The following is a 25825-nucleotide window of genomic DNA, read 5'->3' on the forward strand; positions in this document are numbered from 1 at the left end:
AAATACAACGGAAGTAAAAACACACATGTGGTGTTTGAGTGTTTTTCCTCCGCGGTGTCAGGGTTGACAGGGTTGACAGGGTTGTCAGGGTTGAGGGTCTTTTACAAACAGCCCCCTGCCAAGAAGACGCCACAGAGGTTCACAGCCTCGGCTCCACCTGTGTCCGCCTGTTCGCCCCGAGCTGTCGATAAAGTTGAAGTCTGACATGTTCAAGCACAAATAAAGCGTGGAGTCACGCGTGTTGAGTCATGTGACGCCTCCCTGCGGCGTGTTCGCACCTCGTTGTTGAAGTTTGAGGTTCCAGCCGTGAAGGTGTGGAGAAGGAGGTCGACTCCTGAGGCTTTATCTGCAGATCAAATGTTTACGACGTGATGGAAACATGTCAAATAGTGATGATTGACAGCTGCCTCGTCAACTGACAGTCAATGTGAGTCACTAAATAATAGGTTTACATTACTTTATTATTCTAATTTTTTCAATGAATGGTTGTATTGACTTTAAACCGGTAATTTAAAACATTTTATTTTCGTAATAAACATAATAAATAATGACTTAATCGTACTATAAATATTGTTTATATGACTTTAATCTGGTTATATTAATATTAATATTAATAAATTGATAACATAAACCAATTTAATCTCATAATATATGTAATAAATACGACTTTAATCTTGGAATAAATGTTATATGTATGACTTTAATCTGTTTATAAATGTAATTTACAGCATTTACAACTTTAATCTTGCAATAAATTGATTATATAGGACTTTAACCTTGTTATAAATATTATAAATATGTAATGAATCTTGTAATAAATGTTATATATACGACTTTAATCTTGTAATAAATATTATAAATATGTAATGAATCTTGTAATAAATGTTATATATACGACTTTAATCTTGTAATAAATATTATAAATATGTAATGAATCTTGTAATAAATGTTATATATACAACTTTAATCTTGTAATAAATGTTATAAATATGACATAAATCTTGTAATAAATGTAATATATGACTTTAATCTTTTAATAAATGCTATAAATATGACGTACATCTTGTAATAAATGTAATATATGACTTTAATCTTTTAATAAATGCTATAAATATGACATACATCTTGTAATAAATGTAATATATGACTTTAATCTTTTAATAAATGCTATAAATATGACGTACATCTTGTAATAAATGTAATATATGACTTTAATCTTTTAATAAATGTTATAAATATGACATAAATCTTGTAATAAATGTAATATATGACTTTAATCTTTTAATAAATGCTATAAATATGACGTACATCTTGTAATAAATGTAATATATGACTTTAATCTTTTAATAAATGTTATAAATATGACGTAAATCTTGTAATAAATGTAATATATGACTTTAATCATAATAAACATAATATAACTAATTTTATTCTCGTTATTAACAATATTTACGACTATACTCTTGTACTAAATGTTATATACAACTTTAATTTGTTCATAAACATAAATAATATAGTTAACTTTTATCTTGTTTTAAAGGTAATTTTATACAACATTAATAATGGAAATAGTGTCATTTATTTTACCTTAATCTCATAAAAATAAAAACATATGCGACTTTAATCTCATGATAAATGTAATTAAGCTGTAGTCAAAAATACGACTTTATAAATGTTATATTTACAACCTTAATCATGTAATGAACACGTGTGACTTGATTCTTGTTATAAACATTAATACGACTTTAATCTGGTAATTAATGGAATATATACATCTTTAGTCTCTGGAGATGAAATCTTGTTTCACCATAACCACACCCACTCTGCTGCGATCGGTCAGGTTTTGGTCGGAGATTTGTCACCGCTTGTCATCCATCCCAGTCTCCACCTCCAAGGGACTCGTTGTATAAACAAAGCTGGGCGTGATTACAGCTGGAGGAGGAGTGAAGCCATTATCACGTCATAATGGACTCTCGTAACCTCTCGTTCGCCCAGATTTCAGAGCAACTTTATAAAGTAATAAGTGTAAAAAAATGTGTCTGAAATTCAGAATTGGAAACAGCGCCATCTGTTGGCGGGAGGTACTAACTTCGACAGTAAATTGACGTAAATTCCAGGATCTGTAGTCCTGTAGTTACTTGTGAATTTTCACTAATAACCAGTGAATGAACTTTGGTAATAGTTTCAAATAGATGTGAAAGTATTAAATATTATTTAACAATATACCTGAAAAACTAAAACTAAATAAACAACTGTTTAAAATAATGTTCTTAAATATATTAAAAGTAATTCATGTAAAAAATATCCAAAGCAAAGATGGATCGTTGTGAAAACAGAGAGTTTCTATTTTGGTGCTGGTTGTGTAGAAGTGTTGTCGTGCTCACACACCTCATCACACGTGTGTGTGCGTCTGTGAATAGAAACCAGGTGGTTGTGCGTCGCTGCCAAGACAACATTTGTTGTTGCACCGTCAGTCTTTCACAAGCTCGCCAGGACGCCGCACATCAAACACGTCTGAGGACGAGGAAAAACAAACTTGGTTTCAGGAGCTCTTGCACGTTATCACGAGGAGACGGAGAACGACTCAAAGGTCACGACCTTCACGAGCCGCGAAGGAACTCGGAGCGTCGCCATTCCTGAATAAATAAAAACGCGTTTGTTCACTTGTTAACGACGCGCCGGCTTGTAAAACCTTTTCCTGCTTGTTTCCCAATGGTTCCCGTGAAAGATTCCAGACAGAAAAACGCCCGAACAGCTCCTGACATTGTTCGCAGCAGCATGAAGTCAGTGTCGAGGCCACGACTTCTGCCAGAATTCATTTGGAATTAAGAAGCCAGCGGATGTTTCCAGGTGTTTTTAATGACATCATCATTGTCTTTGTTGAAGGTCAAACTTGAAAATTGCATCATGGGAAAAAAAAAAGTATGGAAGTTTATTAGTGACATCAGAAGATTAGATCATTTAGTATTTAATAATATATATATATATATATATATATATATATATATATATATATATATATGTTTTGTTGTTCTTTAAAGGAAAACAAACGTGTGTCATATCCATCCATCAATCCATCCATCCATCCATCCATCCATCCATCCATCCATCCATCCATCAAAATAAATAATTAAATATATATATATATATATATAAATATATACAGTATATATATTTTTACTTATTGAAAGTTTTCACTTTTTCTAATAATTTAGTTAAATCATTTCTATATTTCAAAATTAGTTTATGTTTTAAATAAATAAATATCTTTATTATTTTCTTTTTTTTTTACACAAACAGTTTGATATTCTAATTCCAATAATTCAATAATTTACTTTTTTAATTCAATATGTTTTCATTTGTAGTCTTTTTGATACAATATTGATACAGCGTCACCAGACATGACCAACAGAGCACCGAGCTAATTGATCTAACTTTCGGTCGATCATGGTGTTACTATTATTATTACTATAAACCAATATTTTGAATTATAAAAATAGAATATCAAACTCAATGTGTAAAGAAAACAACTTTTTTTAAATGAAATTATTAAAAAAAAAAAAAAAATCAAACTTTCAATGTATAAAAATGACTGAATTTCATAAATCAACCCTTTAATAACGAAATAATCAATTAAATAATTTAAAATATATAATTAATACTTAAATAACATTGAGTAACATTTAAATTACATTTTAAAAATCAGCTTCTAAATTGAACTTGAATCAGTCAATCATAGTAAATCAATTATACCAACATTTTTATATTGAAATTTAAAAGACGACAAATATAGAAATATATATATATATATATATATATATATATATATATATGTTTGAAATATTGGAAATTAAATATCAAACTATAGGTTTAAGAAAATTCATTCATATTTAATTAATTTAATTAAAAAAAATCCAGCCTTTAATAGACACAATATACAAATAATTGAATTAAATGATTGAAAACACAAAAACATGAGATGCTTAAGAATGAATCAAGATTTTGACGTCACTGATAAACTTCCATAGAAAAGACTCTCGTCTACGTTCACAGAAACGTTCAAAACACTTTCATTAATAAATAAATAAATAACATTAACATTATTTCTCAGCTCGACTCATGTTCTCTGATCACAGTTTTCTAGTCGTTCTACTGAAAGATTCTATTTTCTATTTTTCCTTGTTCTTCTCGGGATGGAAGCCACAACCCTACGACCCCCACAGACTCACTAACACAGACTGTAGAAATATTAGAGAATACATAGTACTGCGGTCCAGGAGTACCTCACAGAGTACTGGTCGTTGAAGCAGCCAAACGTTTTCCTATGTAGATCCTGAGGATGAAGGAGAAGAAAGAGATGAACGAGACACTCATGATCAGTTATAGAAGCTGAGGCATCCATCCACCCATCCATCATCCATCATCCATCCATCCATCCATCCATCCATCCATCCATCCATCCATCCATCCATCCATCCATCCATCCATCCACCCATCCATCATCCATCCATCCATCCATCCATCCATCCATCCATCCATCCATCCATCCATCCATCCATCCATCCATCCATCCATCCATCCATCCATCCATCATCCATCATCCATCCATCATCCATCATCCATCCATCCATCCATCCATCATCCATCATCCATCATCCATCCATCAACCATCCATCCATCCATCCATCCATCCATCCATCCATCCATCCATCCATCCATCCATCCATCCATCCATCCATCCATCCATCCATCCATCCACCCATCCATCCATCCATCCATCCATCCATCCATCCATCCATCCATCCATCCATCCATCCATCCATCCATCATCCATCATCCATCCATCATCCATCATCCATCCATCCATCCATCCATCATCCATCATCCATCATCCATCCATCAACCATCCATCCATCCATCCATCCATCCATCCATCCATCCATCCATCCATCCATCCATCATCCATCATCCATCATCCATCATCCATCCATCCATCATCCATCCATCCATCCATCCATCCATCCATCCATCCATCCATCCATCCATCCATCCATCCATCCATCCATCCATCCATCCATCCATCCATCATCCATCCATCATCCATCCATCCATCCATCCATCCATCCATCCATCCATCCATCCATCCATCCATCATCCATCATCCATCATCCATCATCCATCATCCATCCATCCATCATCCATCCATCCATCCATCCATCCATCCATCCATCCATCCATCATCCATCCATCCATCCATCCATCCATCCATCCATCCATCCATCCATCCATCCATCCATCCATCCATCCATCCATCCATCCATCCATCCATCCATCATCCATCAACCATCCATCCATCTTTAAAGTTTTTAAACAATTTCAAAACAAATACATCTTTTTTCACCCTTTAATAAAAAGACACATAAAGTGATAGAAAGTATAGTTTATTTGGATTAAAGTAACTTTTTGGTGATGTATTAATTAATACACAGATGTTCTTCCAATAATACACTGAGAACACAAACTTATCATTTATTAGAAGAATTTAGTTTCAAAACTCAAAAAGTGTTCGGATGATTTCTTTGTAATTCTTTATGTTTTTTAATTGTAAATATGTTATAATTATGTAATTAACTTCTCTTTGATTGACACCTTCCTACAGAGCTGTTGATCTGATGTCACCAGTGAATAACTAGTCTTTATTAAAGTCTGCAAAGTTTGAAGAACTCTGATCTCACGCGACCTCTGACCTCTGCCGTAGCAACCGTCTCCGCTAAAACTGTTGAAAGGCTGGATTTTAAAAACGACGAAAAAAAGCGTCTCATGTTTCTCTTACCCGACGCCGAGCGTGAGGAGATGCGACGCCAGCAGCGAGGGAACGAGGACGAGCAGCACATCTGAGGAGAAGATCCCTCTCTTCATCACCTCCGTCTTCCTGACGCTCAGCGAGCTCTGCTTCGGGTGCTGGAACACAAACTCTCTGCGGAGCCCAGGGTGAAAGAGCAGGAATCCGGAGATGAGAAAATAAACAGACTTAATGAGAGCAGAAAATAGGAAGCGCGCCGTGAAGACGAAGCCTGTCAAACAAACCCCAGATTAAAACGCTCAAATATTGATTCAGTCGCGAGAAACACTGGATGATTCACGTTCGGCTTCGCACAGAAGATACTTTTGCAGCCAAAGCGTTGGTTCTTCCACCAGTTTATGCCTTGATATCGATCCACGAGGATAAATGTAGAAGTACTAGCGTATTGTTGAACAAAGAACTCAGTGTGTATCACTGCCAACTCACAGTTTAAAAAACATTCACTCACAATATTTGTTTTAATAATTAGATCTAAAATAATAACTGTAGTCGATAATAATTGGGTCAACGATACGATATTGATAGTGATAGTGATAGTGAAGTAACAAGGATATATATATATAGTACATACTGTGTATATATATATATATATATATATATATATATATGTAGTATCGTCGAGTACTTGACTCTGGTGTTGTGATAGTGTAGTAACAAGGCTTTATGTGTAGTATTGTCGAGTACTTGACTCTGGTGTTGTGATAGTGTAGTAACAAGTATATATGTGTAGTATTGTCCAGTACTTGACTCTGGTGTTGTGATACTGTAGTAACAAATAAATATGTGTAGTATTGTTGAGTACTTGACTCTGGTGAAGTGATAGTGTAGTAACAAGCATATATTTGTAGTATTGTCCAGTACTTGACTCTGGTGCTGTGATAGTGTAGTAACAAGGATATATGTGTAGTATTGTTGAGTACTAGACTCTGGTGTTGTGATAGTGTAGTAACAAGGATATATGTGTAGTATTGTTGAGTACTAGACTCTGGTGTTGTGATAGTGTAGTAACAAGGATATATGTGTAGTATTGTTGAGTACTAGACTCCGGTGTTGTGATAGTGTAGTAACAAGGATATATGTGTAGTATTGTTGAGTACTAGACTCTGGTGTTGTGATAGTGTAGTAACAAGGATATATGTGTAGTATTGTTGAGTACTAGACTCTGGTGTTGTGATAGTGTAGTAACAAGGATATATGTGTAGTATTGTTGAGTACTAGACTCTGGTGTTGTGGTAGTGTAGTAACAAGTATATATGTGTAGTATTGTCCAGTACTTGACTCTGGTGTTACGATAGTGTAGTAACAAGTATATAGGTGTAGTATTGTCCAGTACTTGACTCTGGTGTTGTGATAGTGTAGTAACAAGTATATATGCGTAGTATTGTCCAAAACTTGACTCTGGTGTTGTGATAGTTTAGTAACAAGTATATATGTGTAGTATTGTCGAGTACTTGACTCTGGTGTTGTGATAGTGTAGTAACAAGTATATATGCGTAGTATTGTCCAAAACTTGACTCTGGTGTTGTGATAGTTTAGTAACAAGTATATAGGTGTAGTATTGTCCAGTACTTGACTCTGGTGTTGTGATAGTGTAGTAGCAAGTATATATGTGTAGTGTTGTCCAGTACTTGACTCTGGTGTTGTGATAATGTAGTAACAAGTATATATGTGTAGTAAAAACTTGTAGTAACAAGTTTTTGCGTGTAGTATTGTCCAGTACTTGACTCTGGTGTTGTGATGATGTAGTAACAAGTATATATGTGTAGTATTGTCCAGTACTTGACTCTGGTGTTGTGATAATGTAGTAACAAGTATATATGTGTAGTAAAAACTTGTAGTAACAAGTTTTTACGTGTAGGATTGTCCAGTACTTGACTCTGGTGTTGTGATGATGTAGTAACAAGTATATATGTGTAGTGTTGTCCAGTACTTGACTCTGGTGTTGTGATGATGTAGTAACAAGTATATATGTGTAGTATTGTCCAGTACTTGACTCTGGTGTTGTAGTATTTACAGACCACATGACTCTTGACGAAGTCGTAACTGCTTTCATTTGTTTTCAAATTAAAATATGTCCAAACATCATTAAAAGCTACTGTAGAGTCACTGTATCCTCTCGTCCTCAGTCAATGACATGATCTCGCTGGATTTAACTGTTACTGTAGCTGATGAGGACGTAATCCAGTGGCCGGAAGTTTAATTGCAATACTAAAATGAACAAACGCAGCAAATATTTGTATGTTAATTGTATTTAAGAAAATGTAATAATTTTATTAAAAAAAACATTTTATAGGAAAATAAACCATAAAAACAATGATAAAAACTTATTTTTTTCAACAAAAAAAATAAATAATACAGTATTGTTAAAATAAATATTGCATTGTGTGAGTGTATCAATATTTTCTTAAACCTCAACAATGAACCTGTTATTTAAGGAAATATATAAATGAAAAATCTTGTCTCCACAGAAACAAGTCTTACTTCGGAGGCATGTTTTCAGGTCGACTGGACCAGTCCCAGACCCAGTCCGTGTCCACTCGTCGCTCAGTGTCTTCCTGAGCAGAATACACTTGTGAGTAGATATTACTACAATCATAGTATCCTTGATAGTAAAACTACTCTATATTTTAGTTCAGTATTTATGTTTAATACATGTCAAAAAATATCCAACTTTAAATATATACAGAACTTTAATTTTGTTATAAATGTAATATATATACACAACTTTAAATGTATACACAACTTTAAATATATACAAAACTTTAATTTTGTAATAAATGTAATATATATATAAAACTTTAAATACATACACCACTTTAAATATATACACAACTTTACGTTTAGAATACATTTTATATATATATATATATATATATATATATACAACTTTAAATATATACACAACGTTAAATATATACACATCTTTAATTTTCTAATAAATGTAATATATATACACAACTTTAAATATATAAACAACTTTAAATATATACACAACTTTAAGTTTATAATACATTTTATATATATATATATATAACTTTAAATATATACACATCTTTAATTTTCTAATAAATGTAATATATATACACAACTTTAAGTTTATAATACATTAAATATATACACACAACTTTATTCTAATTATAAATGTAAAATATATACACAACTTCAATCTTGTCACAACTTCATTCATCCATTACTGCCACTAATTCTCCTATGGGGGTCCCAGGGGGGGCTGGAGTCTAACCCAGTGTCTTCACAAGAGGCAGGGGACACACTGGACAGGAGGCCAGTCTCTGGCAGGACACACAACGACACACATCACGACAACATTGGTGCTAACATAAAGTTGTGTACCTGGATGGTGATGCAGTCGCTGTCATGTTCACTGGAGCCTCTCGGGGACCCAGCAGACTTGGGGGTGACCACGACTGGAGGGCTGGAGAACACGAGTGTGAGTCCGCACACACACTCACGCACAAACAACACAAACAACACAAACCTCTCTCGGATCCTCTCACACTCCACCTGAGCCTCCAGCAGGATTCTCTCCAGCTCCCCCTGCAGGGCAGTCGAGAGAGTGTCGGGAGCGTTTAGACTCTCTCTGCGACTCACGGCTGCGATCAGGTCCTCCAGCTCCACCCAGGAACCTGAATAACACATCTTTACATTATGACCAGCTCCACCCAGGAACCTGAATAACACAACTTTACATTATGACCAGCTCCACCCAGGAACCTGAATAACACATCTTTACATTATGACCAGCTCCACCCAGCAACCTGAATGAAACATCTTTACATTATGACCAGCTCCACCCAGGAACCTGAATAACACAACTTTACATTATGACCAGCTCCACCCAGGAACCTGAATAACACATCTTTACATTATGACCAGCTCCACCCAGGAACCTGAATAACATTTCTTTACATTATGACCAGCTCCACCCAGGAACCTGAATAACACATCTTTACATTATGACCAGCTCCACCCAGGAACCTGAATAACATTTCTTTACATTATGACCAGCTTCACCCAGGAACCTGAATAACACATCTTTACATTATGACCAGCTCCACCCAGGAACCTGAAGTAGTTGTAGTATTATCAAGTACTTGTCTCTGGTGTTGTGATACTGTAGTAACAAGTATATATGTGTAGTATTGTCCAGTACTTGACTCTGGTGTTGTGATAGTGTAGTAACAAGTATATATGTGAAGTATTGTCCAGTACTTGACTCTGGTGTTGTGATACTGTAGTAACACGTATATATGTGTAGTATTGTCCAGTACTTGACTCTGGTGTTGTGATAGTGTAGTAACAAGTATATATGTGTAGTATTGTCCAGTACTTGACTCTGGTGTTGTGATAGTGTAGTAACAAGTATATATGTGTAGTATTGTCAAGTACTTGACTCTGGTGTTGTGATAGTGTAGTAACAAGTATATATGTGTAGTATTCTCCAGTACTTGACTCTGGTGTTGTGATAGTGTAGTAACAAGTATATATGTGTAGTATTGTCCAGTACTTGACTCTGGTGTTGTGATAGTGTAGTAACAAGTATATATGTAGTATTGTTGAGTATTTGACTCTGGTGTTGTGATAGTGTAGTAACACGTATACTTGTAGTATTGTTGAGTACTTGACTCTGGTGTTGTGATAGTGTAGTAACAAGTATATATGTGTAGTATTGTCCAGTACTTGACTCTGGTGTTGTGATAGTGTAGTAACACGTATATATGTAGTATTGTTGAGTACTTGACTCTGGTGTTGTGATAGTGTAGTAACAAGTATATATGTGTAGTATTGTCCAGTACTTGACTCTGGTGTTGTGATAGTGTAGTAACAAGTATATATGTAGTATTGTTGAGTACTTGACTCTGGTGTTGTGATAGTGTAGTAACAAGTATATATGTGTAGTATTGTCCAGTACTTGACTCTGGTGTTATGATAGTGTAGTAACAAGGATATATGTGTAGTATTGTCCAGTACTTGACTCTGGTGTTGTGATAGTGTAGTAACAAGTATATATGTGTAGTATTGTCCAGTACTTGACTGGTGTTGTGATAGTGTAGTAACAAGTATATATGTGTAGTATTGTCCAGTACTTGACTCTGGTGTTGTGATAGTGTAGTAACAAGTATATATGTGTAGTATTGTCAAGTACTTGACTCTGGTGTTGTGATAGTGTAGTAACAAGTATATATGTGTAGTATTCTCCAGTACTTGACTCTGGTGTTGTGATAGTGTAGTAACAAGTATATATGTGTAGTATTGTCCAGTACTTGACTCTGGTGTTGTGATAGTGTAGTAACAAGTATATATGTAGTATTGTTGAGTATTTGACTCTGGTGTTGTGATAGTGTAGTAACAAGTATACTTGTAGTATTGTTGAGTACTTGACTCTGGTGTTGTGATAGTGTAGTAACAAGTATATATGTGTAGTATTGTCCAGTACTTGACTCTGGTGTTGTGATAGTGTAGTAACAAGTATATATGTAGTATTGTTGAGTACTTGACTCTGGTGTTGTGATAGTGTAGTAACAAGTATATATGTGTAGTATTGTCCAGTACTTGACTCTGGTGTTGTGATAGTGTAGTAACAAGTATATATGTAGTATTGTTGAGTACTTGACTCTGGTGTTGTGATAGTGTAGTAACAAGTATATATGTGTAGTATTGTCCAGTACTTGACTCTGGTGTTATGATAGTGTAGTAACAAGGATATATGTGTAGTATTGTCCAGTACTTGACTCTGGTGTTGTGATAGTGTAGTAACAAGTATATATGTGTAGTATTGTCCAGTACTTGACTGGTGTTGTGATAGTGTAGTAACAAGTATATATGTGTAGTATTGTCCAGTACTTGACTCTGGTGTTGTGATAGTGTAGTAACAAGTATATATGTGTAGTATTGTCCAGTACTTGACTCTGGTGTTGTGATAGTGTAGTAACAAGTATATATGTGTAGTATTGTCCAGTACTTGACTCTGGTGTTGTGATTTAGCTGTGGAGGATTAAATGACTGCTGACATTTGTATATTAATTGTAAAATACCTAATACCATCTAGCAGCCAGAGGTTCAATTGCAATCAAAAAAGAAAAAAAAACAAACTGTGATTATTTGAATTTTAATTGTAAAATATAAATAAATAAAAATTTGACAATGTACAAACAATGTATTCAAATATAAAAAACAATAAAAGTTAATTAAAATACATGTGATTTACAAAATGTAAACCAAAAAAACCCTGATGAACCGAATATCAAGAATGAAAAAAAATGTCAGGATATTAAAGTATATCAATATTTTCCTAGACTTCAATAAACATGTTTTTTATAGAAAAGTTTTTATTATTTTTTTTATTTTAATGCAACTTTAGATTTCCTGGTTCTGGCGTCAGCTTCAATCGCTCATGATCGCTCTGGTCACACACACACACACACACACACACACACACACACACACACACACACACATACACACACACACACACACACACACTTCATCAATGAGCTGTGAACACATACAGCATCAATGAGGTTCATCAGGTCCACGAACATGACAACAACGCCAGTCAGGACTCGTGCTCACAGCTTATGTAACGTCTTATTTCTGTCAGAGATTAACCTCACGTCCTCCTATCGTGTTCCTCTGACCACAGGCAGCATCATGAGTGGAGACCAGGTGATAAACACAGGTGAGCGACACAGGTGATAAACACAGGTGAGCGACACAGGTGATAAACACAGGTGAGGAACACAGGTGATAAACACAGGTGAGCGACACAGGTGATAAACACAGGTGAGCGACACAGGTGATAAACACAGGTGAACGACACAGGTGATAAACACAGGTGAGCGACACAGGTGATAAACACAGGTGAACGACACAGGTGATAAACACAGGTGATAAACACAGGTGAGCGACACAGGTGAAAAACACAGGTGATAAACACAGGTGAGCGACACAGGTGAGCGGCATAGGTGATAAACACAGGTGAGCGACACAGGTGAGCGGCATAGGTGATAAACACAGGTGAGCGACACAGGTGAGCGGCATAGGTGATAAACACAGGTGAGCGACACAGGTAATAAACACAGGTGAGTGACACAGGTGATAAACACAGGTGATAAACACAGGTGATAAACACAGGTGAACGACACAGGTGATAAACACAGGTGATAAACACAGGTGAGCGACACAGGTGAAAAACACAGGTGATAAACACAGGTAAGCGACACAGGTGAGCGGCATAGGTGATAAACACAGGTGAGCGACACAGGTGAGCGGCATAGGTGATAAACACAGGTGAGCAACACAGGTGAGTGACACAGGTTAGCAACACAGCTGAGCGACACAAGTGATAAACACAGGTGAGTGACACAGGTGAGCGACACAGGTGAGCGACACAGGTGATAAACACAGGTGTACGACACAGGTGAGCGACACAGGTGATAAACACAGGTGAGCGACACAAGTGAGCGACACAGGTGATAAACACAGGTGAGCGACACAAGTGAGCGACACAGGTGAGCGACACAGGTGAGGAACAGAGGTGAACGACACAGGTGAGCGACAGAGGTTAGGAACACAGGTGAGCAACACAGTTGAGGAACACGAGTGAGCGACACAGGTGTATGACACAGGTGAGCAGCACAGATGAGCAGCAGAGGTTAGCAACACAGCTGAGCGACACAGGTGATAAACACAGCTGAGCGACACAGGTAATAAACACAGCTGAGCGACACAGGTGATAAACACAGCTGAGCGACACAGGTAATAAACACAGCTGAGCGACACAGGTGATAAACACAGGTGAGCGACACAAGTGAGCGACACAGGTGATAAACACAGCTGAGCGACACAGGTAATAAACACAGCTGAGCGACAAAGGTGATAAACACAGGTGAGCGACACAAGTGAGCGACACAGGTGATAAACACAGGTTAGCGACACAGATGAGCAGCACAGATGATAAACACAGGTGAACGACACAGGTGAGCGACAGAGGTTAGGAACACAGGTGAGCAACACAGTTGAGGAACACGTGTGAGCGACACAGATGAGCAGCAGAGGTTAGCAACACAGCTGAGCGACACAGGTGATAAACACAGGTGAGCGACACAGGTGATAAGCACAGGTGAGCGACACAAGTGAGCGACACAGGTGAGCGACACAGGTGAGGAACACGAGTGAGCGACACGGGTGAGCTGCACAGATGAGCAGCAGAGGTTAGCAACACAGCTGATAAACACAGGTGAGCGACACAGGTGAGGAACAGAGGTGAACGACACAGGTGAGCAGCATGGTTGAGCGACACGGGTGAGCGACACAGGTGAGCAACAGGTGAGGAACAGAGGTGAATGACACAGGTGAGCGACACAGGTGAGCAGCACAGATGAGCAGCACAGATGAGCAGCAGAGGTTAACAACACAGCTGAGCGACACAAGTGATAAACACAGGTGAGTGACACAGGTGAGCGACACAGGTGAGCGACACAGGTAATAAACACAGCTGAGCGACACAGGTGATAAACACAGGTGAGCGACACAGGTGAGCGACACAGATGAGCAGCACAGATGAGCAGCAGAGGTTAGCAACACGGGTGAGGAACACAGGTGATAAACACAGGTGATAAACATAGGTGAGCGACACAGGTGATAAACACAGGTGAGCGACACAGGTGAGCAGCAGAGGTGAGCAGCAGAGGTGAGCAACACAGGTGAGCAACACAGGTGAGCAACACAGGTGAGTGACACAGGTGAGCGACACAGGTAATAAACATAGCTGAGCGACACAGGTGATAAACATAGGTGAGCGACACAGGTGATAAACACAGGTGAGCGACACAGGTGATAAACACAGGTGAGCGACACAGGTGAGCAGCAGAGGTTAGCAACACGGGTGAGGAACACAGGTGAGAAACACAGGTGATAAACATAGGTGAGCGACACAGGTGAGCGACACAGGTAATAAACACAGCTGAGCGACACAGGTGATAAACACAGGTGATAAACACAGGTGATAAACATAGGTGAGCGACACAGGTGATAAACACAGGTGAGCGACACAGGTGATAAACACAGGTGAGCGACACAGGTGAGCAGCAGAGGTTAGCAACACGGGTGAGGAACACAGGTGAGCAACACAGGTGATAAACATAGGTGAGCGACACAGGTGATAGACAGAGGTGATAGACACAGGTGAGCGACACAGGGGAGCGACACAGGTGAGCGACACAGGTGATAGACACAGGTGATAGACACAGGTGAGCGACACAGGTGATAGACAGAGGTGATAGACACAGGGGAGCGACACAGGGGAGCGACACAGGTGAGCGACACAGGTGATAGACACAGGTGAGCGACACAGGTGATAGACACAGGTGAGCGACACAGGTGGTAGACACAGGTGATAGACACAGGTGATAGACACAGGTGAGCGACACAGGTGATAGACACAGGTGATAAACACAGGTGGTAAACACAGGGGAGAGTGAGGAACACAGGTGATCAACACAGGTGAGAGGGCAGAGCTAGAGGAGAAGAAAGTGTGTCGTCATCCTTGTTGTTCTGCAGCAGAGATGTGACGTAAGATCTAAGACCAGTCGCGGCCTCATAATGTTACCATGGACACAACATTCATAACACAGTTATGACACAGGAATAACACACTTATGAAACACGTATAACACACTTTATAACACACTTTATAACACATTTTATAACACACTTTACAACACACTTTGTAACAGACTTATAACACACTTATAACAAATGTATAACACATCCTTGTTACTACACTATCACAACGAGTCGAGTACTGGTCAATACTACACATATATACTTGTTACTACACTATCACAACACCAGAGTCAAGTACTGGACAATACTACACATATATACTTGTTGCTACACTATCACAACACCAGAGTCAAGTACTCCACAATACTACACATATATACTTGTTACTACACTATCACAACACCAGAGTCAAGTACTGGACAATACTACACATATATCCTTGTTACTACACTATCACAACACCAGAGTCAAGTACTCCACAATACTACACATATATACTTGTTACTACACTATCACAACACCAGAGTCAAGTACTCCACAATACTACACATATATACTTGTTACTACACTCTCACAACACCAGAGTCAAGTACTCCACAATACTACACATATATACTTGTTACTACACTATCACAACACCAGAGTCAAGTACTCCACAATACCACACATATATACTTGTTACTACACTATCACAACACCAGAGTCAAGTACTGGACAATACTACACATATATACTTGTTACTACACTATCACAACACCAGAGTCAAGAACTCCACAATACTACACATATATACTTGTTACTACACTATCACAACACCAGAGTCAAGTACTGGATAATACTACACATATATACTTGTTACTACACTCTCACAACACCAGAGTCAAGTACTCCACAATACTACACATATATACTTGTTACTACACTATCACAACACCAGAGTCAAGTACTGGATAATACTACAAGCTAACAGCTACAGCTGATCCTCGAGATAATGAAAAAACAGGATGAATTGAAAAAGGTTAAAAGACAACGAGGTCTAATGGGTTTAATCTCTATATAAATCCACGCGTAGAACATGTTTGCAAAGCGCTGAACAACTGCAGCTATAAACGTCAGCAAAGCTCTGCCTCCTAATTGGCTTAGAGAGAAACAAGCAGGTGAGTCGCAGGATCCACTTAACAGTCGTCGCTGGCAACAACAATGACACCATGTTTCTCTGATCATCACCGTGACGTCACACGGCTTCACTCACCGCAGAGTCCGTCCTCGGGCGTCTGAGAGGCGGACAGAGACATGCGTGGACGCCCGGAGTTCCTGGAGCTTCGGAGAGAATCTGAGCCCGAGGGAGGATCTTCTTCTCTGGAGGACACTTGGTTGTCTTGTGGCGGAAGAAAAACACCGGACACTGAGCGGTAATCTCACTCCCTCCCTCACCCTCCTCTCCATCCTCACCCTCCCTCACCCTCCTCACCCTCCTCACCCTCCCTTACCCTCCTCACCCTCCCTCACCCTCCTCACCCTCATTCACCCTCCCTCACCCTCCTCGGAGTTCCTGGAGCTTCGGAGAGAATCTGTGCCCGAGGGAGGATCTTCTTCTCTGGAGGACGCTTGGTTGTCTTGTGGCGGAAGAAAAACACCGGACACTGAGCGGTAATCTCACTCCCTCCTCTCCATCCTCACCCTCCCTCACCCTCCTCACCCTCCTCACCCTCCCTTACCCTCCTCACCCTCCCTCACCCTCATTCACCCTCCCTCACCCTCCTCACCCTCCCTCACCCTCCTCACCCTCCCTCACCCTCATTCACCCTCCCTCACCCTCCTCACCCTCCCTCACCCTCCTCACCCTCCCTCACCCTCCTAACTCTCCTCACCCTCCCTTACCCTCCTCACCCTCCCTCACCCTCCTCACCCTCCCTCACCCTCCTCACCCTCTTCACCCTCCCTCACCCTCCTCACCCTCCCTCACCCTCCACACCCTCCCTCACCCTCCTCACCCTCCCTCACCCTCCTCACCCTCCCTCACCCTCCTGACCCTCCTCACCCTCCCTCACCCTCCTCACCCTTCCTCACCCTCCTCACCCTCCCTCACCCTCCTAACTCTCCTCACCCTCCCTTACCCTCCCTCACCCTCCTCACCCTCCCTCACCCTCCTAACCCTCTTCACCCTCCCTCACCCTCCCTCACCCTCCACACCCTCCCTCACCCTCCTCGCCCTCCCTCACCCTCCTGACCCTCCTCACCCTCCCTCACCCTCCTCACCCTCCTCACCCTCCCTCACCCTCCTCACCCTCCTCACCCTCCCTCACCCTCCCTCACCCTCCCTGACCCTCCTCACCCTCCTCACCCTCCTCACCCTCCCTCACCCTCCCTTACCCTCCTCACCCTTCTTACTCTCCTCACCCTCCTCATCCTCCCAGTCCTCACCCTCCTCACCCTCCTCACCCTCCCTTACCCTCCTCACCCTCATTCACCCTCCCTCACCCTCCTCACCCTCCTCACCCTCCCTTACCCTCCTCACCCTCATTCACCCTCCCTCACCCTCCTCACCCTCCCTCACCCTCCCTGACCCTCCTCACCCTCCTCACCCTCCTCACCCTCCCTCACCCTCCCTTACCCTCCTCACCCTTCTTACTCTCCTCACCCTCCTCACCCTCCCAGTCCTCACCCTCCTCACCCTCCTCACCCTCCTCACCCTCCCAGTCCTCACCCTCCTCACCCTCCTCACCCTCCTCACCCTCCTCACCCACGTGTGCAGGAGGAGGTAAACAAAACAATAAACACGCTGGTCAAGAAGGTTCATTCATATGGAAGTATATCAGGATCATTATGTCATTTTATATCAAAGGTATACTTTTTAAAAAAAATGCTTTAATTTAATGGTGACATGTTTTGATTGACAACCTATTCAGGCATATTTTAACTAACTAGTATAATTATTATGGACCAATGATGTTGAAGTATAACATTTCAAATGTTGAAATTTATATTTGTTCTTCTTTTCTTTTTTTTTTATCCATAGTCTTTTAAATTCAGCATAAAAATGTAGGTATTATAGAGTTACCAACATAGTACTGAGCTACTTTGCGGGACACCCTGGAAAGGACGCCATTCAGTCACAAGTTCCACACAAATACACGATCATAACAGTTTTGTAAATGTTGTTTTTGGCTCCCCCTAGTGAGCTTTTTTTTTGTTGTTATTTGAAAACAAGAGAAAAAGTTTCTTGTTTTGCCAGTTTGTGTTTTAATCTTCCTCTCAGTACTCTCCAGACGAAGGTATGTAGTTAAGAACTTCGTTAAAATAATATGTTACATGAGTCTTAATTGTTCAAAATTACACAAATCCCTTCACAAATGTACAAAAAAAAAAAGAAAACGTTTCGTATTTCTGCTCTAAAACTGTTGTATTAATTAACACAACGTTTCAATATGGCTGCTGTAATAAGGAAGAAAAAATAAAGTAAGTAAGTAAGTAATTTATATTTATAGAGTGCTTTTCCAGACCAGGGTCACAAAGCGCTTAAACAATTAAATTATTAATTTATTATAATTCTGATCCACAGACCTCAGAGCCCGAGCTGGGGTGTAAGTCTGGATCAGATCACTGATGGAAGGTCTGACCATGAATAGATCTGAAAGTAAGAACCAGAATTTTAAAATGATCCTGAAAGAAACTGGCAGCCAGTGAAGAGTTTGAAGGAGAAATGTGAGTTCTTCTACTAGAGCGGCCAGTGAAGAGTTTGAAGGAGAAATGTGAGTTCTTCTACTAGAGCAGCCAGTGAAGAGTTTGAAGGAGAAATGTGAGTTCTTCTACTAGAGCAGCCAGTGAAGAGTTTGAAGGAGAAATGTGAGTTCTTCTACTAGAGCAGCCAGTGAAGAGTTTGAAGGAGAAATGTGAGTTCTTCTACTAGAGCAGCCAGTGAAGAGTTTGAAGGAGAAATGTGAGTTCTTCTACTAGAGCAGCCAGTGAAGAGTTTGAAGGAGAAATGTGAGTTCTTCTACTAGAGCGGCCAGTGAAGAGTTTGAAGGAGAAATGTGAGTTCTTCTACTAGAGCAGCCAGTGAAGAGTTTGAAGGAGAAATGTGAGTTCTTCTACTAGAGCAGCCAGTGAAGAGTTTGAAGGAGAAATGTGAGTTCTTCTACTAGAGCGGCTCAGAATTCTGGCTGCAGAGTTTAGTATGAACTGCAGGCGAGACACATTTAGACACAAAAATAAACTGTTACAATAGTCTAAGAAGACACAAACAAATGGATTATAAACTCCAGACCATGCTGTGACAATATTTGCCTTAGTTTAAATATATATATTGAAGATATATATTTAGTATGGAAGTCCATTTCAGCCCACCCACAAAAAAAAAAGTCAGGTATAAAAAAGTTTCAACATTTCAAATGTTACTTTAAAAGTAACCATTTCAATACGACTTTTACAGAAAAAACAGAATGAAAACCTGAGTTATGAGCATAATCTCAGGTTCTACAAATTGGTGCTCGCCCTCTAACCGCCTCGGGGGTAAACCAATAGCGAAGCGGTTAGAGGGCGAGCACCAAATGAAGTAGAAGTAAAAAAACAAAACAAACATGATGTTAGATATTTACAATTGAAATGGTAAAAATGTAAATAAAATAAAATAAAAGCTTAAAAACACTTTGGTGTGTGTTTCTTAAAGTTTTATTGTAATTGTTACCAATGTTTATTATTAAGAACAGTTTTTAGTGTGTGGAATAACTTTGTAATCATTTAAAAACCACTACAAGAGAAAAACACAACCAGTCACAGTAGATCCATCACAACTTGAAATAACCTTCACTTACTTAGTTACTTACTTAGTTACTTAGTTGTCTTAAAAATACTTTTGAACACGATAACTCCATCTTTGAGTTAGAGTTAGCAACATCACACTGAAGATACATTTTCAGTTTCCATCTTTAGAAATGAAAACGAAGCTCTAGGTGAAGATTATTCCCTGAATATAAATAAATAAATAAACTTAAAAAGGCTTTGACCAGCCTCTGCTTTGATGTTTCTGACTTGACGAGAGTCAGAGATATATTCCTGCTGCACAAACACTCGTCACTGACCTATTTAAACGCAACAATACGTCGCGATAAGTCGTCACGTGATGCAGGTGAAACGCTCCTGCTCTGCTGTGACGTCAGCACAAGTCAGATTCAAAGTTCCTGAAGCCAAGACCTCGAGAAGATACTTTCCCCAAACACAGCTCCATGTGTTGACACAATAAATGAATCCCAGCTCTGTGGAGACTAAAGATCAACAACATCTGAAGATTTATTTATTTTAATATCTTTTTCTTTTCATCAGCGTTTGTAGCAACACTTTCAGCTCGCTACCACCACCTGCTGGTGACATGGTGTAAAGAAGATTTAGAAACAATCAGATTTTACTTTCTTTTCCTACATTGATGGACATTAAGGTTCTTACAAAAAAATTAAAAAATACATCCACATGATGTTGAATAAACTGAACACGTATTAAAAGATAATAACACCAACAATAATAAATAATACTACAAATACTACTGCGACTAATAATAACAACAACAAAAATTATAATTTTAATAATATAATAATTACAACTATAATAATAATAACCGCCATTATTATTTTATATCGTTTATGATGCAAATAGTGATGTTTTAACGGCAGAGACGCTGTAACAGGAAGGAGCACAGATGTACGTGGGTCCTATTTATGATTGTTTTATTAAAATGTCTTTCTAAATAAAGATACTGATTCACTTAATATGAGAAAGATGAGGAACGGAAGTATATAAGTTTTAAAAATAAGTTTTAAAACGGAAAAAATGTCCTTTTTCTCCAATAATTTTTCTGGGTTTGTTTTAAATACTTTAATAATCTAAATTATATATTAAACGTTTTTTTTTGTTAAGAAAAAAAGAGAACATAAAAGAACATTTTCAAAATTAATATTTTTTATTTAAAGCTCAAGTTTGATATTCTAAATCCAAAATTCAAAAATGTATTTTTACTAAATACACAATTTCTTTTAATTCGTAGTCTTTCAAATCCACTTGTATTTTTTTGTTGAAATATTGTTTTTTTTTATTAATAGAATCTTTTTCTTAACCAGAAAAATTCAACACCTTAAATATAGAAATGATTGAAGTGATATAATCAATAAAAATTGTAATATTAAGAAATATTTCAATAAAACAAATCAAAGTTCCCAAAAATTAAAAAAATGTTTTTTCTAAATACACGATTTTTTTAATTTGTAGTCTTTTAAATTCAATATAGAAATGTTGGTATAATAGAGTCACCAGACAAAACTAAACGAGCTCAGAGCTACTGGATCCAACTTTAAACCAATCATGTCTGGTGACATTTTTATATTGAATTCAAAAGGCTATGAAATTAAAAAATATTAAATTTATATTTATTATTGGAATTATATTATCAAATGTTACGTTTAATTTTTTAATAAATATAGTTTTATTCAATTATTTTTCTTAACCAGACAAATTCAACCATTTGATATAGAAGTGATTGAAGTGAGATAATCAATACAAAAGATAATATGAAGAAAAATTTAAATAAATAAAAAAATCAAAGTTTCCAATAATTAAAAAAATAAATAAATTAAATACACAATTTTTTTTAATTCGTAGTTTTTTAAATCTATTTAAAAATGTTGGTATAATAGAGTCACCCGACAAAAAACTTTAAACCAATCGTAGGACACGCAGACGATCATGTGACGACTAAAAGCACTTTTCTAATTCCAATAATTAAATTTAGATTTTTCTTTCAATTATTGGAGTTAGATTATCAAACTCTATGTGTATTTTTTTTGTTTCTTAAAATATCGTTTTTTAATTCAATTTTTTTTATTAACCAAACAAATTCAATTTAATATAGAAGTGATTGAAGTGAGAAAATCAATAAAAATGAAATGTCACATCAATATCCCGACGGCACTGATGATCCTCCACAGAGCATCACAACAATGCGTCGCATGTATTCCAAGCGTCCTCTCGTATCAGCAGCAGCAGAGACTTTCATCTTCTCCATTCATTATCTTGCCATAGAGGCTTTTTTCTTCTGACCTCCAGCCTGGAGTCCAGACAGGAGGACGCACTCGGAAAGTCATTATTGGGCACAGAAACAAAAGAGCAAAAGTTCCCTCATCCATCAATGGAACTTTAGATCTCTGGCAACGTCGCGAGACTCGCCCGGAGCAAACGGGGCGACGTGGGCAGTGGTCGGGGCGAGTCAGACGAGTGCAGACGAGTGCCCACCTCCTTTCATCCATCACTTCTCAGAGTGAGACAGCAGCCGAGCAGGAGGCTCAGGTAATGGAATCAGTGGGATTTGACCATCATTCACTCTGACGTGTGAGATGCTGATGGATGACATGATCATAAACTTACACAAATTCTTGAGATAAGAAGAATTTTCATAATGGAAACATGAGGCTGTCGTTTCATCTGGACCAGAACCTCACGCTCCAGAACTCTGTCTGCTGTCCATGGACCTGATTCAATTAAATGTCATTTTATTACGTTTTTAGAATCCAACGTTATTGTAATTGTTTGTTTTAAAATGAAGACATTTTTTTAAGGTCAACTAATATGAAACTTGTTGACGTAAATGTTCTTCTCTTCAAGACACAGTAAGTTCCTCATCATGACCATGTTTTACACTTTATTACTTTATAAAGTTGCTCTGAAATCTGGACGAACGAGAGGTTACAAGAGTCCATTATGACGTAATAATGGCTTCACTCCTCCTCCAGCTGTATCACACCCCGCTTTGTTTATACAACGAGTCCCTTGGAGGTGGAGACTTGCAGGATAGATGACCCGAGGTGACAAACCTCCATGCTCGACCAATCACAGCAGAGTGGCTGTGGTTATGGTCAACAAGATTTAATCTCCAGAAAAAGAAAGTGTTTTCAGTGGGCGGAGCTTAAGATCATTTTCTAATGTTAATATTTAAATAAAAAGAGAGTTTTGTACAAACACACACTGATGATACAATAGAGTTACACATCAAAACAACACACACACACTGTATCCTCTCGTCCTCAGTCATGTTGCACAATTTCATTGTTCCTTTAGGTGCGGAGGACATAATCACTGCTGCCGGAAGTTTAACTTCAACACAAAAATGAACAAACGCCATGAATATTTGCAAGTACATTTTAAATAATTATGTTTAAAAAACTTCTTGAAACCATAAAAGAGATAGCATTTCATGCTACAGGGACGATGCAATATCACTGTATCCTCTCGTCCTCAGTCATCGCCAGGATCTTGCTTGATCTCATTCTTTCTCTAGCCGCGACTAGGACGTAATGACTACTGCCATCTAGAGACCGGAAGTTTAACTTCAACACAAAAATGAACAAATCCATGAATATTTGAAAGTACATTTTGAATAATAATTTTATTTTATAAAACTTCTTGAAACCATAAAAGAGCTAGGATAAAAATAGCAAGAATTTGCCGATATGATACATATCATGATACAGGGACGATACAATATCACTGTATCCTCTCGTCCTCAGTCATCGCCAGGATCTCGCTTGATCTCATTCTTCCTTTAGCCGCGACAAGGACGTATTGACTGCTGCCATCTAGAGGCCTGGAAGTTTAATCGCAACCAAAAAAAAAGGAAAATAATCTAGGTAGGTAGTTTTTTTCCAATTAGCCACAAGCAAATACAGCAATTTTTCATCAAAATAAATAAAAATAAAATAAGAACAAGAACAAAGAGAAACAAAGAGAAAGAACAAGATGATACAATCTAAAGATAAAGAACATAGATCAAAGAAAAATCACAAAGACAAAGGATACAAAGACTAACATAGAACAGAACATTATGATTTTATAAAAAGAATAAAAAAAAAAATATATATATATATAATTTGAATTTCAAACCCCCTCCTCCTCCCCCCCCAAAAAACAACCACAATAAATGCTATTATAAAAAACGATAGCGCACTTTGTCAGGGTAAAAACACAACATGACAGTTGTGTAATAAACATGATGATTTGAAGACGAGCTCCTCCCTCACGAGCTGCTCCGTCATGAAGGCCTCATTAGGATCTGTTGCCGCTGAAGGACACGTCTGCGGGCGACTGAAGCTGGAGCTGGTATCACTTCAGCTCCAGCAAACACCATGTTTCCTCCACGAGATCCCATGATTGAGTCGTCCGGTGTGTTGCATCGATTCCATCTGTGATACTGGATTAAGGTCTTGATTCTGGATCAATGACAGGTCAGGGTCGCCGGCGGAGATAAGACGAGCGGCTCGGTCGACCTTCAGCAGGCGTGACGGATAAAGTCAATCACTTCCGTCGGAGGATCCCGAGCCGAGGGCGAACGTATGGAAGGAACAAATATCATCAGCAGATCGACTTCTTCATTCGACAGTTGATTCTTTATTATTATTATGTAATTATTTAAATATATATAATTGACTGCAAAATATGTTTATTAACAGTTTAAACACGTTTTTGTTAAATAATTATATTTAATAATTTCTTGGGTGGAATATATATATATATATATATATATATAATATATTTGTTTATACAGTATATATATATATATATACTGTATATATATATATACATATATATACTGTATATATATATATATACAGGTGCTGGTCAAAGTATATATAAAATATCTCAGCAACATCAGCTTTAAAGTCGCTGGATTCACTGTATCCTCTTGTCCTCAGTCTGTGTACACCACACCAGTATATTAACCATATATACAATAGTTGATGTTATTTAAATTGAACATTATTTAAATGTTTTGCCTTTTAATTTCAATATTGTCAAGTTGCACTAACTACTCACTGTATCCTCTCGTCCTCAGTCTCTGTATACACACCAGTGTACAAACCATATATACATCAGTTGATGTTATTTAAATTGAACATTTTTTAAAATGATTAGCCTTTTAATTGCAATATTGTCAAGTTGCACTAACTACTCACTGTATCCTCTCGTCCTCAGTCTCTGTATATATATACTGTATATATTGAAATTAAAAGGTTAATAATTTAAATAACATCAACTGATTTATATATGGTTTATATCCTGGTGTAAATATATTAATTTCAATATTGTCAAGTTGCACTAACTACTCACTGTATCCTCTCATCCTCAGTCATCGCGGGGATCTCATTCTTCCTTTAGCTTTAGACGTAATGACCGCTGCCATCTAGAGGCCGGAATTTTTATCGCAACACAAAAAAGGAACGAACACAGTGAATATTTTCATGATGATTATTGCATTATAAACCATAACTAATTATAATTCAACTATGTGAAAAATAAAATATGATTTAAATGTAAAAATAAAAATAATGGATACAGTGA

At 38.0% G+C, this 25825-nt stretch overlaps 1 protein-coding gene across 1 annotated transcript; it reads right to left on the bottom strand.

The window, feature by feature from the left end:
- Window positions 1-4048: 4048 nt before the first annotated feature.
- LOC148079102 (BCL2/adenovirus E1B 19 kDa protein-interacting protein 3) lies at window positions 4049-16758 on the bottom strand. The gene is made up of 6 exons (XM_087792354.1): window positions 16701-16758; window positions 9360-9507; window positions 9215-9296; window positions 8345-8418; window positions 5834-5977; window positions 4049-4333 (listed from the first exon to the last, which is right to left on the bottom strand). The coding sequence occupies exons 1-6, from the start codon at window positions 16741-16743 to the stop codon at window positions 4285-4287; spliced, it is 540 nt and encodes a 179-aa protein (XP_087648480.1). The 5' UTR covers window positions 16744-16758; the 3' UTR covers window positions 4049-4284.
- Window positions 16759-25825: the final 9067 nt, after the last annotated feature.

This window comes from Callionymus lyra, chromosome 5 (assembly GCF_982586985.1).
Source record: "Callionymus lyra chromosome 5, fCalLyr1.hap1.1, whole genome shotgun sequence".
NCBI lineage: Eukaryota > Metazoa > Chordata > Actinopteri > Syngnathiformes > Callionymidae > Callionymus > Callionymus lyra.